Raw genomic sequence first — 16,187 nt, forward strand, 5'->3', positions numbered from 1 at the left:
TCTGTTTCATGCTGTTTTGATTTGGATATTGGCTCTTCATACACATCAAGGAGCACAAACCTTGTTCTTCCCCAAGGGCCACAAAGAAGGTGAGTTCAAAAGAAATATTGCAGTACACCTAAATGATGGACTACGACCTCACCAGAGCTGAGCCACGCCAGGGGAAAAAAAAAGATCTACGTTTTCTTTCAAGAGCGTAAAAGATGAAGTTGAACAGAGCAGAGATCATTGGTTCTGTCACTTATCTCCCTTTTGGGCCTGCTCAGTGTCGACTGAGTGTGCATTTATTTAAAAATAACCATATGCAGAAACAATCTAACAAGGCTGTGGGTTCATATGAAGAGCATCATTGCCCTGCCACTAAACAGACACACACTAATTCCTTTTAATATACCTTTCCTATTTGATGGTGTGTTAATGGCATCCCAAGAATCCCTTAGTGCAGTGGTTCCCAACCTTTTTTCCTTGAAGCCCCCCCAGCCTGTGTCCAAGACAAGCCAGGGCCCCCAACCCGCATGCACTAAAAGAATGAAGTGGTTAATTACAAACTTTTATTTGCAAAAGTAAACAACAGCTATATTCTCCTAGTTTTACAGTGTATATAGATACATTTCTTCCTTTTTTGTGTCATCAGGTGTGTCACACACAAACACACACACACACGACCAGAATAGGCCTACCAGAGAGCAGAATAAGCCTACCTCATAGGGGTGTTGGTAATAAATAGCTTAATGAATTTAAATGTGGACCAAGAAATGTTTCAATTTGGATTATAGAGAGTTTTGATTGGGTGTGTTACTGGGATTTTATGCAGTCCAGGGTATAATTGGCTATTTTGACTATTTTTGATTTTACCATTATATTTCACCTTAAAAACTATTTACCTTGCCTTGTTTGGTGTCATTAATTTCAGCACAACTTCACATGTGTGACTGTACAGTTATTTTTTCATTTTGACACACATCTCTCAACTCTCTCACCATCACTGTCGGTCCCTCCACAACTTCCTCCTGTCCCCCAGCAACCAAATCACGTGTCTTGCCATGTAATTTTGTGATTGGCTAGTGTGGTGCCTTTTTCCACCAATAGGAACATGTTTTTTCCCTCGCAAACTTTTCCTGCTTGCCGACACTTTCGTGAGAGAAGTCCTTTTTGACCGTCTCTTCCTGCACCAAATGCGCACCAAACGCGCAAGAAACGTGACGGTAATGATAACGAAAAAGTGTGACGTACATTATTTATCATAAGTCCGGTTTTACTTGGCCTATCAACACAATTTAAAAACTGGTACACATCTTGAAGGCTGCTCCAACACATAAGTCGGACCTAGACTCACTGAGGCTCCGTCTTGCTGCTACGTCATCTTAAATAGGTCACGTGATTTTGACGTGCCGGCGCGTCAATCGACCTCAGAGGGTTGCACAAATATAATTTTAACCTCACAGCCTCAGAACAGACAATGTTGTGTGCCCCCCCTGCGATCTCTGGCACCCCCCTAGGGGGGGCGCGGCCCCCAGGTTGGGAACCACTGCCTTAGTGCTACACATAATCCAATGATGTGGACTGCTGTTATTGCGGAAACCAAGACCAAGAGTCAGTATATAGTAGTGTTTGTATGTACACATAAACAAACCTGTTCAGCCCAGTTACCAGGATAAAAGGTTGGCACTGAACGCTTCGGCAAACCACTGATTCACTCACATTTTTACTTGTCATAGGCCATGTACTGTATAGACATTTCCACAAGACGTCATATCACATTCACATCACATTCACAACACGTACCTGACTTACATGTTGAGAAATGAAGGGGATGATGGTAGAGTTACAGGCGAGAAGGATGCCAAGCTAGAGACCACAGTTCAAGTACATCAGGTGTGAAATAACTAGATATTTTTTAACAACACCCAGGAATATCTTCAGTTGTGTTTGTGGCAACCAAGGCAAGTTTTTAAAGCCAAATTATGATCGTTTTCCAACAAAATGTATTTTTTGGCCTAAACCTAACCAGACTGAAATCACAAAAGCACAAATTTATATTGGATCTAAAAAAATGTTAACTTAAAATAATTTGTTGTTTTGCAGAAACGCTCTTGGCCAACATTTATTCTGGCAGGATTGGGTTGTACACTTTGCAAGAGAGGCATGATATCCACAAAGTTCCTTTCACATAACAAAACCAGTCGCACAGACCAAGCTTTGTCATTGTTTCACTCAGCTTTTCCACTGCTAGGGGGAACCTGAGTGGTCTGGCAGTCCGTGTGAACTATTTGCCAAGACTTGAGAAAGATTAATTAGGCTACTGTCTCTTATTCTTGCTGCTGTGTTGTGAGAGGTTTCTGATTGTTGCATAAAATCCTCGTACTCACAACTGAACAAGGTGACGGAGGTCTGTCGTTTGTTTGCTGCCTCTCAAAAGCAGCAGTGGTAATCTGTCTGCACTGATCCTTTTCCATAAAAAAAAATGGAGATGTGATTTGTTTTGCACATATCCTGCCTTTTCTGATAATGCAAGGTATCAAATGGCAAGAACAGATGCAGCCTTTTTCCCACAGGTCTGCTCATTCTTGGTTATTACAACTGACTTGAAAACTGTACAGTGCACCTGCAGTCTTTTTCAATAAGAGCTGAAAATGTCCTGTTCTGTGAACATTTCACAGTCACAAACCACATACTGTACATTTTGGTTTAAAGATATCTTTAATGTTGATTCCCCCCCTCCAAATTACCTCCATACTAAAACACAACATGTTTGCCCTCTTGTCTGTGAAAAAGACAACACTATGCAAAAAGTGTCAATGTGTTTTGTTTGGTGTTGAGAACAGAAAACAGAAACCCTGTGAAGTATGGTGCTGTAAAATGCTTTAGTCTTTGGGTTATTGGTGTCTAAATACATGCAAAAAAATGTTTATTTGCTATTAACATGATTTTACTGAGTGACTGTAACGCTCCAGTGCTGGTTTGGAACATGAACAGGAACATTTGCTTGTGGTATAGAAATGTCATGATGTTCAAACAAATAGCAACAGCATTAATAAATGTTATATTACTTAGGTCATTGACATTGACTCTTCACAAGCAGAGTAAACTTTCCCTCCATTTTTAACTATTTAATTATAATGTCATTATTCTTGACACCATTTTTGTTTTACAGCACTAGGTAACATACTAAAAAGACAACATAAAACTAGGACATTTGTTCCAAATAATTACAACGTAATATTTTCCCTTCTCAAAAAATATTTAAAACTAAACATTGAACATAATGAAAAAATAAAAGAGATTAGCATATCACAACTGCAAGTACATCTCTATAATGCCGAGAAAAAAAATACTTGAAGGTTAAAAATAATTCTGCTTTCAACAACCAGACTGAATTATAATTATTATACATTAATATATGATAACACCAGGCTTCCCGCCTCAGGGTTCCTAAATTCCTTCTGCCTCACTGTCTCGGTTTGACTTTGAGGTATTTAACATTCGCCTCACATACTTGCTGTAAATGTACCTTTTCCTGGAGTTGAGATGAGTATGCAATGTGCTTAGAAATTAAGACAAATCAATTTGAATAGGAGACATCACGTCTAAAAAAAAATCCTCTTTTCTGTGACATATACATAAAAAGAGACAATCCAGAATAATATAATTTAGAAAGAAAAGATATCCAACAGAATTCAATTCAAATGTAAATCATTTGTTACATCCTTGAAATCTAAAAAACAACAGAAATGTTTGTTACACTCTTATTTAGTGGGTCAACATCATTATGTAGCAGGACAATCCGTGCACTCACTGTGCATCAGTTTATGTTTCCAGTTGGAAAAAAAAAAAGTCAGTCACACACACACACACACACACACACAGCCGCTACTTGTGTTCAAATCCATCCCTTCAAAATCTGAGCAGGAAGGGCAGAAAAACCAAGAAGAGGAGACAGGTTTGTGAGTGCACTCCCATCGCAGCGCCGCTACCATCCTGAACTGCTCTCGGTCCTGACGGGGAAGAAGAAAGAAAATAAAACAACGTTTAAAACAAAGTTTTTAAATGAACCTCCTAGCTGCTGAATTATCAGCAGCTTAATACCCTTCCTGCACAACAATGACTGAGACTTTTACAGTGCCAACTTGTGTTATTGTTTGTATGCGACTTCATGCTCTGTGTTCTATGTGCAAACGTACATACATTTAATGATTAAGTACTGTTATTCACATGATATGAAGCTGGAGTATATATGACAATATTTTAGCATTAACCGTTTATTCATGAATTCACAGATTACATTACAATTACAATTAGAATTTGTTTTTAAATCATGTCTATATCTTTTCTTATCAAGGTGTTTCATTTGAAGGAGTTCCACAGATAAGTCCACTGCAGCATCAACACCATACTGGGCATAACTGTTCAATCATTTTATTCTCACAAAAACATACAGGGAGAACATTCTGCACATCGGATAAAAAAAGTATAGATCTTGTTAAAACTCTAAAGACTATTCAATATTGCTGGCTTATGAAACTATTTGAGTGCCAATTATATCACCATTTTAAATAAAACATTCAAAATAAGACAGAGCTGAATAAAATGATTTAACAGTCATTCATCTTAAATCTGTCATTGTGAATGTATGATGATGTTCTAGAGATTGTGTGAATCTAGGAGTACTATGACCCATTGAAAGCTGTTAGTGAATTTTGGATAAAGCAACCTGTGTCCTACATTAGATTAGCATACAACTAATATGCAACAGCAAATACACTATCACATTACATGTACATATAACATATCTGATACAGCCAGTACATATTTGACAGCATCATGTTGTGTTAGCAAGCAGACATGGCTGAATACGGATGTATAGTTTTTGGGATGATGATGTTGAATGGAAGCAAGAAAACATAGCCAGGAAACAACATTTGTTGGTTGAAAATGATATAGAGAGTAAGGGCTTTCATTAGTGAGACAGGGAGTGAACTACATGTAGTGCTGCACACAGTGTGGATAGAATAAATCTTACTAGTTGTTTTCATCTAATACAACTGGTTAACATGATTATTTTATATCAGGCTACAATATTGCATAATCGAGACACCTGACACATTATATCCCTCAGATTTAACAAAAATGAAAGCAAAAGCCTAGGAAATGTACAATAAAATATCAGCTTCATAAAATACAATGCACCTGTAGTGCTCCAAAGTATTAGGAGCAAATTCCCAGGAATTTACTGCTAAAACACAATAGAATTGCAGGATGTAAAAACTAATACTCATAATACTTTCATCATGCTCTTTTCAGGGATGAGGCAAGTTCCATCCATGAATGCACTGTACGAGGATTGAGGACAAATTTTAACTTTGAATACTCATTTCCCCTGGATTTCCATGAGTTCCCCACAGTTTCCTTTGGGGCATCTAGCCAATTACTCTGCCACTATGGATTATCCCTAATCCTGCATGTGGCTAATTAGAATAATGACATTCATTCATAGCCAAAATCAAAGCCATTAATACAACTGTGTTAATGGCGTGGGTTTGCTTACAAGATGCGGCAACCAGCGGTCACAAGGATGCATAAAATGACAAGATGGGTTTATCACTATTTGCAGATGCAGCCTTCAACCTTCAGTGAGGTTCTACAGCTTTCTGTGTTTGCCTTCCCTATATTCCTGGTAGGATGTACAGTTGAAATACAATACCTATAATACATATATGAACAATCACACAAGCACAAATTCTGATAATGAAAGATACTTACAGTTGAAAATGAGCATGCGAAAATAAAAAAAATGAAGTCATGTCACACAGTGAGGCAGTTAGGTTAGCAAAGGAGAAAGATGAAACATGGTTAATGACATAGTTTGCAATCACCATTTTCACAAAGATTCACATGACTTTTGTATGGCGCTTTGCTTTGCCAGTCTTCTTATTCAAAGATGCTGCTTGTCACACAACAGTCTTAACATGTCAATTTGTGATGAGAACAAAAAGTTATTCAAACAAAACTGTATAATTCTGACATGATAAAAGAGCCCAGAATTGATTTGTCACTTCTTTTCAAACACTTTAAGACAGCAGCCCAGCTTTCAGTTTGTGAAAATGGCAATGTTTGTCATGTGCCAGCATGCAGTTAATGCTTTCAGTCCATGAAAGTTGAATTGCATGCTGGTGCAGAATACTAACCTTGCAACAGCGTTGAGCTAGTGGGTTCAATTACCACTACAACAGGGAAATAAATGGAACAGAGCGACATATCGGAAACAGAACAGCAACATATCACTGACAATACTAGCAGTAGGCTGCTGAATGGACAGGACACTCACACTTGACTGTTCAAACTGGTAATAACGCTGACAGCTAGTCTTCAAATTACAGGTGGCATCAAAAGTCCACGTCAATGCTAAAGACTACAGGATTTTGATTCAGAAGTGATCATCCACAAGATCTTGACTTTAGTGACATGTTTGGTCACTTGGGGTCAATTCTTCTTGTTGAAGGGGGTCCCCAGGAACAACTCCAGGGTGAAGTGGACACAGTTGGAATTGCAATTCAATTGCAACTGTGCAACTGTGTCTATAGCCATATACATATATATATATATATATATATATATATATATATATATATATATATATATATATATACATATACATATACATATATATATATATATATATATATATATATATATATATATTAGGGCTGTCAAACGATTAATTTTTTTAATCGCGATTAATCGCATTTTGAAAAACAAAACATGGTGATGTCAGCTTTTGGTGAGGGGGGGGAGCGCAGAGCTCTCTCCATCTGCCATGTGTTTGGCTTACAAATGATATTTGAGACTCGACGTACTTCAATGGTAACTCTTTTCATGTCGACAGTACGTGCAGATAACTTTTGTACTATCGACCGAACCATCTGGCAGTGTTTTGAAAGTGAATTTGCCGTTCATAAGTCCTTTCTCCATTTCCTTTCACTTTCGCTTTTCAGTCCACCGTGTTTTTCCCGAACGCCAACCCTGCTTCTCCTTCTTCTTCTGATTCCCTTTCTTATTCTTCTGCCGCCCTCTGGATCAGAACTACAGGTGCCATCGACGGCCGTAAATCAAACATTGCGCATTTCTTTTCTTTTTTATTAATACCGAGCGTTAATTGCATGTTAAAAAAATTAACGCCGTTAAGAGGATGTTGCGTTAACGAGTTATTAATGCGTAATGCGTTAACAAGTTATTAACTCATTAACTTTGACAGCCCTAATATATATATATATCTATACTTTTTCTTCTTCTTCTTTATACTCTCACTCAACTACATTTTGGACTTAAATTTTGTATTTTCTTCGATAACTTTAGATAGAAGTTACTTTGCAGATGACATGCTGCATCAGAGGATGAATATTGGATCTGATAATCAGCCAGACCCTTAATTGGTCAACACATTGCATAGTATATAGAGACATTTATGTCTAATTAAAATGTACTTGTATTTTTGATACTTAAATACATTTGATATCAGATACATTACAGATATAATTTTACAATAGTACTTTGTGGGTGACATTCATTTTTGCCAAAGTAATACTAACATTAGGGATGTAACGGCAACAAAAACTCATAGTAGGATATCATCAAGATAAATAGTTTGCAATACAATATTTATCACAATGTTAATAACAGAAAAAAACAAGGAAAAAGATGACTCGAACAATATCCTTTATAAATAAACACACATATCTGATGTGTACAGCCTTTTTTTTTTTTTTTTTTTTAACCTGAGATACTTCTGCTTTCCTTCAATAATGAACTAAAACTAGCACATGCAGAAAGTAGCCATGAATTGTCTTTGGCAATGGATGATTGGACTAAGTTTTTTATGATTATCCTTTTTGGATCCATGAGCTTTAGAGGCAAAATAACCCCATGATAAGTTGGTATCACAGTCCTGTGATGGTATAGCAACATATTTTTATCATGAAATTTGGGTTATCGTTACATCCCCATTTAATGTGATAACTTTACTTTCACATGGATATGTCTTTTGGGTACTTTTTGCAACACTAAGGCACAGACCTATGTAAATGTAGACAAAAGCAGACTGTGGCTTGTTTCTCTTTTTTTGTTTTACTCAAACAAACTGTGGTTGTCTGCATACAGTATGAATGGATAACTTTCTATACAGGATTCTGAATTGTAAATAGGATACTTTAAGGTTTAAAAAAAGTTTTTCAGGAAATGGGTAAAGGTTGAATCACACTGATACAGTGAAGCAGTATCATGTAAAAACATTATTTTTGCAGATTATTATGTATGTTTAAACATACACTTAGCCAATACACTAAAGCTGCATGTATTCCTGTTCTGCAGTTCTAAAATGTAACAGATTCTTGTACTTACCAAACAGAAGGAAGCTTGTGTTTGAGCTCCCAAGTTTGTTGATGGCGACACATGTGTAGTTCCCGTAATCTCCATCAGTGATGTTAAAAAAAGTCAGCTTTGACAGTGATCCAGTGTTCACAATTTCCATGCCATCAAAACCATTGAAAACCCTGAATGGGAGAAAAATAAATCATGGACAGCAAAATAATAATAATTCAACTGATAATTAGTACCACATTTCAGTAATCTTAATGCCTGTGTGACATCTGATCAATAATAATTGTAAAAACTAATGACAGTAAACACACACACACACACACACACACGCATGTGCGCACTTTTTCCATTTGTCAAAGTGAAATGCAAATGTAAAAGTGATTACCTTCTATCATCTTTATACCACTCAAAATCTGCCTCAGGCACTGCATCAGCCTCACACTCCAACACTCCTCTTTGGCCCAGAGTCACTCCAACATCTCTGCCCTCTGACACTGTTGGAGCATCTAGAAGCATGACAGCACTGCGATCAGTACTGTGATCAGGAATCCATGGCAGCACAAGTCAATGATATCATGCTTCTTATTGCATTTCATGCAAGTTTTCTATCAAGTTAAGCAAATCATTTTTCCTTGAAAATGTAGTTAAATGATAAATCGATTTTCAAAATCATTGTAGATTAATCTTCTGTCAATCAACAATTGGAATGAAACTTTTACTAGCTGACTATATATGATTGGATGTAATCCGGGTGTAAACACATCATTATTAATAGCTATTTTGTTCAGATGTTTACTACATTATTAACCTCAATATATTTAAAAAGAAACTCATGTTAAGTGGAGTTTCTCAGTATCACACACATCTTGCATGGCCATTCAGGGCTTCTGTGGTGAACATAAAGATACATTATTTAAATAATTACATGATCAGCTAATTTCGGTTGAATGACTAACTGATAAAATGACTTTTCGTTTCAGCACTGGTAAGTGTCGGACTCACAGTTGACAGTGATGTCTACAGTCTGGACATCTGTGTCGATATCATTCACAGCTGTGCATTCGTACGTCCCTGCTCTCTGTCTGGAGATGGATGGGATTTCAAGGTACTCATCATCTGATGCCAGGTCCCCTACGAGAGTCACACACACACACAGAGGGAGAAAGAAGAGATCGATTAAGAGTTAATATGACAGGTCAGCAGTTGTGGCTTTGACATGTCATTGTCACACTCTGTGTCACTGCATGGCCTCTGGGAATGTTGTCATCATACTGGTGTGAAAGGAGGAAGGTGTTGTCATCAGCTGTGATACAACAGTGATAATTCATCTATATATTTGGATTTGTGTTTGAACTGTGGTGTTATGCAGTTTGTCAACAAATAGTCTGCTATTTGAAAAAAAAGGATATATTTTGAACAGAACAAACAGAAAAGTTCAGCAGCAGTAGCAAAAGTGGTGAAAGATCCTGTCAACTCTTGTTGCCAACTGATCTGGTATGACAGGCAAAATTCACAAAGCTACAAGTGTGTCAGAAGTTACACAAGTAAATATCATGACAGATTCTGTCTTTGTCTGTAATGCTCCTCTATTGTTTCTGTCAACACTTACACAGACTGGTTCTTCAGCTCACTGGCATATCTCATAGGACATTACAGCACCTGGTGATTAGTGCTTTGTTAAGCCCCCACTCATGATCACTAGTCTGTCAGAACTTTGATATTCTGCTCTTTTGTGTGTACCTCTTAAGCCTGCAAGCACACCATGAGAAGTACTCAGATATGAGGGTTTGAACAGGGGAAAATGCCAGTTGTGTTATTTTTTTCTTCTATCACTTTGATACGCTTGACAGAGACACTTAACACAGCACTCAACGTAAAGAACAAAAGACATAATTGACTTCAAGCCTCCTCCCAAGATGTTTGGAGGTGACAGTAATAAATTGCACAAGGATTCACTTTGCTGGGTTTAGACACATTACTGAATTGCACCTGGGAAGGCTGTTACGGGGAGAAGTCCTTGCTTACACACCAATCACCTGACGAGGAGTATCAGGAGGACTCACGTAGGTTGTGTGTTCCACTCGGTTTCTTTTCTGCTTGGCTATCTGTCAGAAGAGGATACTACATTTGGCCAACAGAGACCGAACTGTCGGTAGAGCCGCACTGCGATTCTCTGCGGAGACTTAATCAAGACAAGGCTGCCAGCTCATGTGCCTTCTCAAAGTCCTCACATCAAACATCAGGTTTATGGAAAGCTGCTTCACATTACCTGCATAAACAATTGTCCTTCAAACTGAAGCATGAAATCAATGTTTCTCCAGAGTTCATCATCACAAATGTAAGAAAAACTTCACAATAATAGCTGTAACAAAACTATGAGATTCCTCACATATGCATCCTATTAAGCTAATACTAATGTTACATCTGATATGTATTGATGCCTGCTGCTGTTCAAAGCCTTGTTTTATATCCTAGCACAGTTCCGCCAGGTTATTATAATGACATGAAACACAGAGCTCCTAAGCCAACTAAATAATGTATTATTACTTTTAAGTAACGCTTTGAGAAAAAACTGGCAGAACAGCTGCAGTACATACAGACTGATACAGTATGCACAGAACAGGCTATGTATTTAATGAGTGAGGTGGTTATTTAAACTGTTATTGACTACATTAAGTGAAAAAGAGACAAGATGTCAGTTTTGATGACACAACATCAAAACTTATCTTATATTGTATCAATGACAAGGAACTGTATCTGTGTTTACATGTGCTGAAGTGTAAGTTTACATATTTGTGTGTCCATGGATTATTCATTTGTATTAAATTGTAATTTAAAGTCGCAGACACATACCCAGCAATGATAATGTAACAACAAGATTCTTGTTTGATCAACTAAGTATGTGTCGGCATAAACAGTGAGAGTTATTAATTAAGTATTCTCCGGTTTGAACATTGTTGGAAACAAGTCGGATAATGTTAGGTTACAATTCAACAAAATATATAAAAAATGTCTAGATGTGTGAAGATAAAATGCCATACAAAATAGTTTTAAAATGAACCAATGAAAAATAATCTATTCAGTCTTTTTTGTGCCCAAACAAACCTTAACTATAGTGCTGATGGGGGTCATTCTAGAGAGTTTGGATTAACAACATATTCTGCCATTGTTTTAGGGTTATTTTGGACTCTTTGATCATATTATGTCACCATCACCTTATAATACACTCAGTTTATACACACTCTTTCCAAATTTTCTTTCTGAGGCCACTCTCTAGTAAATCATGACTCTCCTGTAAGCATGCAGAACACCTTATCATAATCATGTTATTGTCTTTAGTTCACATAATGCTCCTCCACCTTCACCAGCTTCCAGAGCCTCAGCTGGCTTAGCACTGGTCACAACCCTTCAAATCCATCATCTCATTCACAGAAACTCATCTGCATGTTCACTCATTTAAATGTAAAGTGGTGAGCCAGTACCATGCAAATTATCTTGCATTATAAATAAAATAACAAATCATTATCATCCTGTTGGTTTATCCCCTCATGGTTGCACTACTTAGCCCCTTCAAGTGCCTCCAACAGTTGCCCAACTGTACAAGTGAAGCCATGAAAACAGCTGACACCACGTGCCAAAGAATGGTGTCGCTCTTTATGCTCACTGGAAAGCGAGCAAATGTTTTCTCAGCAAGAACAAAGAGTTCACAGGACACTTCAGCGCCCACTACGGCACTACTAAAGCTCTGAAAAATACACAAAGAGCCCCTCATTATAGCATTCTTCCATTTTAATGGATGTGTGTTCACAAGGAAAACATTCATGACTGCTGATAGTTTCCACCTAGGGCAAAGTAATTTTCCTTAACTCCAAGTGAACTGCCTCTCTAATTTATGAGTCTTGGTTAAAGAGGATTGCTGGGTTTGTGATCAAGTCATTAGGAAGGATAGCACCGTGTCCTGCACTGCCATCAGAGTGATATGGCAGGGCATTAGGGAGACCAGACAGTGGGAGGTGTTCAGGACAAGAAAGCAAAGAGAGGCAGGAAGTCTCAGGAGAGGCTGGCAGAAGATAATGTACCCTCTCTGTGTCCCTAAAATGCCATCCTCAAACTCAAGGGCAAAGAAGAAAACGGGGTTGAAAATGGAAAAAGAGGAAGATATGTGTGTGCAGGGCAAGGGGAACAACTTTGGAGAGGGAAAAAAAAACAGTTGGGAGAGCAGATGCTCGAAGGGTATAGGCATTTAAGGAGAAAGAGAAAGGGGATATTGTGAGGTAAGATTTTAATTGATGAATCCAAGCTGGGGGAGAGAAAGAAAATGAAGCAGGATGGCAGATATGAGCTGTTAACAGAAAGAAAAGCACACGTAACAGGAGAGCGAGTGGGAGTGGATATGTGTCACTGGTGTTGTCTTGAGGGAAAGGTAGTCAAAGTCAAATGTAGCGAAGAGGGAGTGACAAAGCTTTTGTTAGTCAGACAAACTGAGAATGAATGCTTATTTAAAAGTTCAATAAGACAACACAGGAGAGAAACCGACTGCTGCTGGGCTGAAGCTGAGTCTTAAACTGAGCCTCTGCTGCTGCTGTTTGAGGTACATATATAGATAGTTATTTTTCCACTGATTATCAGCCTTCGGCATATGAAATTTCTTAATGTGCCAGGCCTCTTTTGATGCTTCATCCTCTTTGAAGGAAACAAACATAAAAGGGAGAGCGGAAACTGAATCATAGAAATACAGTAGCACAGGGTTCTACATATTACCGCCATGCACTAAGACAGCTTTGCCTCTATTGAGGTTTTCCAGCCAAGAAAATCTGTTCTGACAGTGTAGTTGAGATTTGACCCGACAATCGCTTCATATTTTTGAGCATACAAAGAAAAATGAAAACCGTGGCTGCAACTAATCTCTCAGGCCACAAGTCCATTCCAGATCTTATAGGGGAAGCTGCTGTGTGAGTAATAGTCAGCTGCAAATATGGTTTGACCCTGAAAAAATCCTAACAAAAGGTTTCTCAGTGGTTTACAGTAGTATCAGATGTACTTAAAAACATACTAAAAGTTTACCAAAGTTTGACTCCAAGAAAGGCCCCATTTTCAAAATGGCGGCCGTCAGGTCCTTAAAATGACCATTACTCCTTTGTATTCCTACTAGATCAGGAACACTGGTGCCTGATACATGTTTTGGCCAAGTAATATTCTAATTAGCATATTTGCATGATAGATAAGTGATTATAAGTACCATTATATATTAAAGCAATTGGTTACAAGCATATTAATGTGAAACATAAGTACAATTTCGAGAATAGATTTTTCTTTATTCTAATTTTATCTCAAAAGTTACAAACTGCTTTTATCACACAAGGATTCTTTCAGATCATTCTGCTTTGAGTTTCGAAATAGAATTTGTAACTATTGTCAAATCCCAAAACCTGGAGATGTAATATTATGTTACTCTCAAAAGAGGATTTTACAACTTATATAAAGGCTCATTTAGAAACTATTTCTGAGGTGCACCAAAACAGTGCAACATTCCCATTAATAATATGGGACACACTGAAGGCTTATGAGTTAGAGGATGTGTAATTGCCTTTTCCTCATCTTTAAATAAGAAAACAACAAATGAGTTGAAATGCATTGAACAAGATATAGTTAATTTGGAGAGGCAACACTATTTAACCAAGAACCCTAATTTGCTAATGCAGATAGATGATCTTAAGTTGAAATATTACTCCATTAATACCTACGCTAGCGAAATGGCATTGAAGAAATCAAAGTTATCTTATTTAGAACAAGGGGAAATGGCAGGCAAATTAGCTAGATAGATAAAAAAGGAATCAGAAGATAGGACAATTGTTAAAATTAGAAAATAAGATGGGTCATTACAGTGGACCATCTTCAAATTAATGGTGTCTTCAAATCATATTATACTGAACTGTATACCTCTACATCACAGTCTGAACCGGATGAGTGTAAATCCTTTTTGGATAATATTTTGCTACCTGTTTTAACACAAATTGATAGACAAAGTTTAGATAAAGATATATCTTCAGAACAACTCCTGTCTGCTATGGCAGTACTTCAAAAAAGCAAATCACCAGGTTTAGATGGCCTGCCAATTGAGTTTTATAGTCAATTTTCAAATGATTAATTGCCTCTTTTCTTGCTATGATCAATGCCTGTTTTAGGAGAGGCTGTCTCCCTCAGTCTTTATGTTTGGCATCTATAACCCTTCTCTTAAAGAAAAATAGAGATCCTCATTGTACCTGTTATAGGCCAGTTTCAGTTAATAATGTAGATTACAAAATCATTGCCAAGGTTCTAGCACTACGGCTTGAAAGGATTTTACCTAGTATTATTCAACTAGATCAAACTGGGTTTGTTCATGGTCGAACCTCTACTGACAATTTACGCAGGTATTTTGATATTCTTTACCATACAAATGAATTAAATTCTCAAAATGTCATTCTCTCTTTCGATGCTGAAAAAGCATTTGACAGAGTTGAATGGAAATATCTTATGTCTGTCCTTAGAAGGTTTAATTTTGGTCCTAAGTTTCGGCACTGGACATGAACTCTTTATAGTCCCCCATGGCCGTTGTAAAGCCTAACACCAACTATTCTAAACCATTTCTGCTCTCAAGGGGCACGAGACAAGGTTGTCCGATGTCCCCTGCATTGTTTGCCATTGCTCTTAAGCCGTTAACTGCAATGTTCAGATCTCATGATCATATTAAAGGTATTACGATTGGGAGGGAGGAACATCTCATATCTCTGTATGCTGATGATATTTTGTTATATCTCCATGACCCCTTAAATTCTATGCCATTTATGTTATATCTATTTGAAAAAATTGGGAAGTTATCAGGCTACAAGGTTTATTGGGATAAAACATAGATAATGCCAAGAAGACACCTTTAATTTGAGTTAACATAGTTAAAATGTCTGTGTTGCCTAAGTTTTTTCATTTATTACAGAATCTTCCGACTACTCCACCACCATCTTTTTTTTAAAAAGTACATAATTTAGTGTCTTCCTTTATATGGAAAATAAAACCCCACAAATTTGTATGTCAGTGTTACATTTGCCATATGAGTCCGGTGGCCTGAAGCTTCCCAACTTTTATTATTACTTTCTGTCATCTCAGCTGGTTAATGAATATTTCATGTTCATGGAAAAGAATAGAATCCTTTGTTTTATTTGTTTCTCATTTTTGTTGTCAGTGTCTGTTGTGTTTTGAGGATATATGTTTGGGTATTATTTTGGTTCTTTAATTGTTGTATAAAAATCTATGACAAAAAACAAAGACAAAAAGAAATCTGTCTAATGGTCTAACTCTGACACCCCCATAAAATGACACTAAGCATTTGTCTGAGAATAAGACATTTGTGCTGTATTCTCCTCCACCATCTTCTGAATTGCTGAAAATTGTGAATTTAGTTTTGTTGGCTTTAATATAATGCCACCTTCAGATTTAAAAACATCTGTAGAGGATGCATAACTTATGTATTACCTCATTCAAATTGAAATGAGTGACCATTTCAGAGGGTTCACACACAGGCCTCTGTTCGGGTAAATTCGCAGTTGTTAATGATCAAAGTTATACATCTCCAATTTAAGTTACTTTTGGGTGCAATAACTTTTACATTGAATGCCAAGTCTGTGAAGAGCATAAAAAAAGTTTATGTGTCAAAAAATATTGAGTAGGCGTTACATGACATAGGCTAAATCATTTACATCTCTGGTTTACCCCAAACAAAGATAAAACCTTACAGTAATCTCACAAAATCATGTATTCCTTAAGTATGTAATCATGCC

The 16,187-nt window shown here is 37.2% G+C and overlaps 1 protein-coding gene across 4 annotated transcripts in view; it reads right to left on the reverse strand.

The window, feature by feature from the left end:
• Window positions 1-2,681: 2,681 nt before the first annotated feature.
• The window catches only part of ntm (neurotrimin), a 993,858-nt gene continuing 980,352 nt past the window's right edge, over window positions 2,682-16,187 (reverse strand). For 2 of the 4 annotated variants that reach the window (XM_030437991.1, XM_030437990.1), the window contains 5 exons: window positions 9,376-9,504; window positions 8,759-8,879; window positions 8,395-8,546; window positions 6,186-6,221; window positions 2,682-3,995 (listed from right to left, as the gene is read on the reverse strand). In XM_030437991.1, the coding sequence (XP_030293851.1) occupies window positions 3,895-3,995; window positions 6,186-6,221; window positions 8,395-8,546; window positions 8,759-8,879; window positions 9,376-9,504 (539 nt within the window). In that variant the 3' untranslated portion in view covers window positions 2,682-3,894. The remainder of the gene's footprint in view (window positions 3,996-6,185; window positions 6,222-8,394; window positions 8,547-8,758; window positions 8,880-9,375; window positions 9,505-16,187) is intronic. The other 2 variants (XM_030437993.1, XM_030437992.1) reach the window with 2 other exon arrangements.

Source organism: Sparus aurata, chromosome 13, assembly GCF_900880675.1.
Source record: "Sparus aurata chromosome 13, fSpaAur1.1, whole genome shotgun sequence".
Lineage (NCBI taxonomy): Eukaryota > Metazoa > Chordata > Actinopteri > Spariformes > Sparidae > Sparus > Sparus aurata.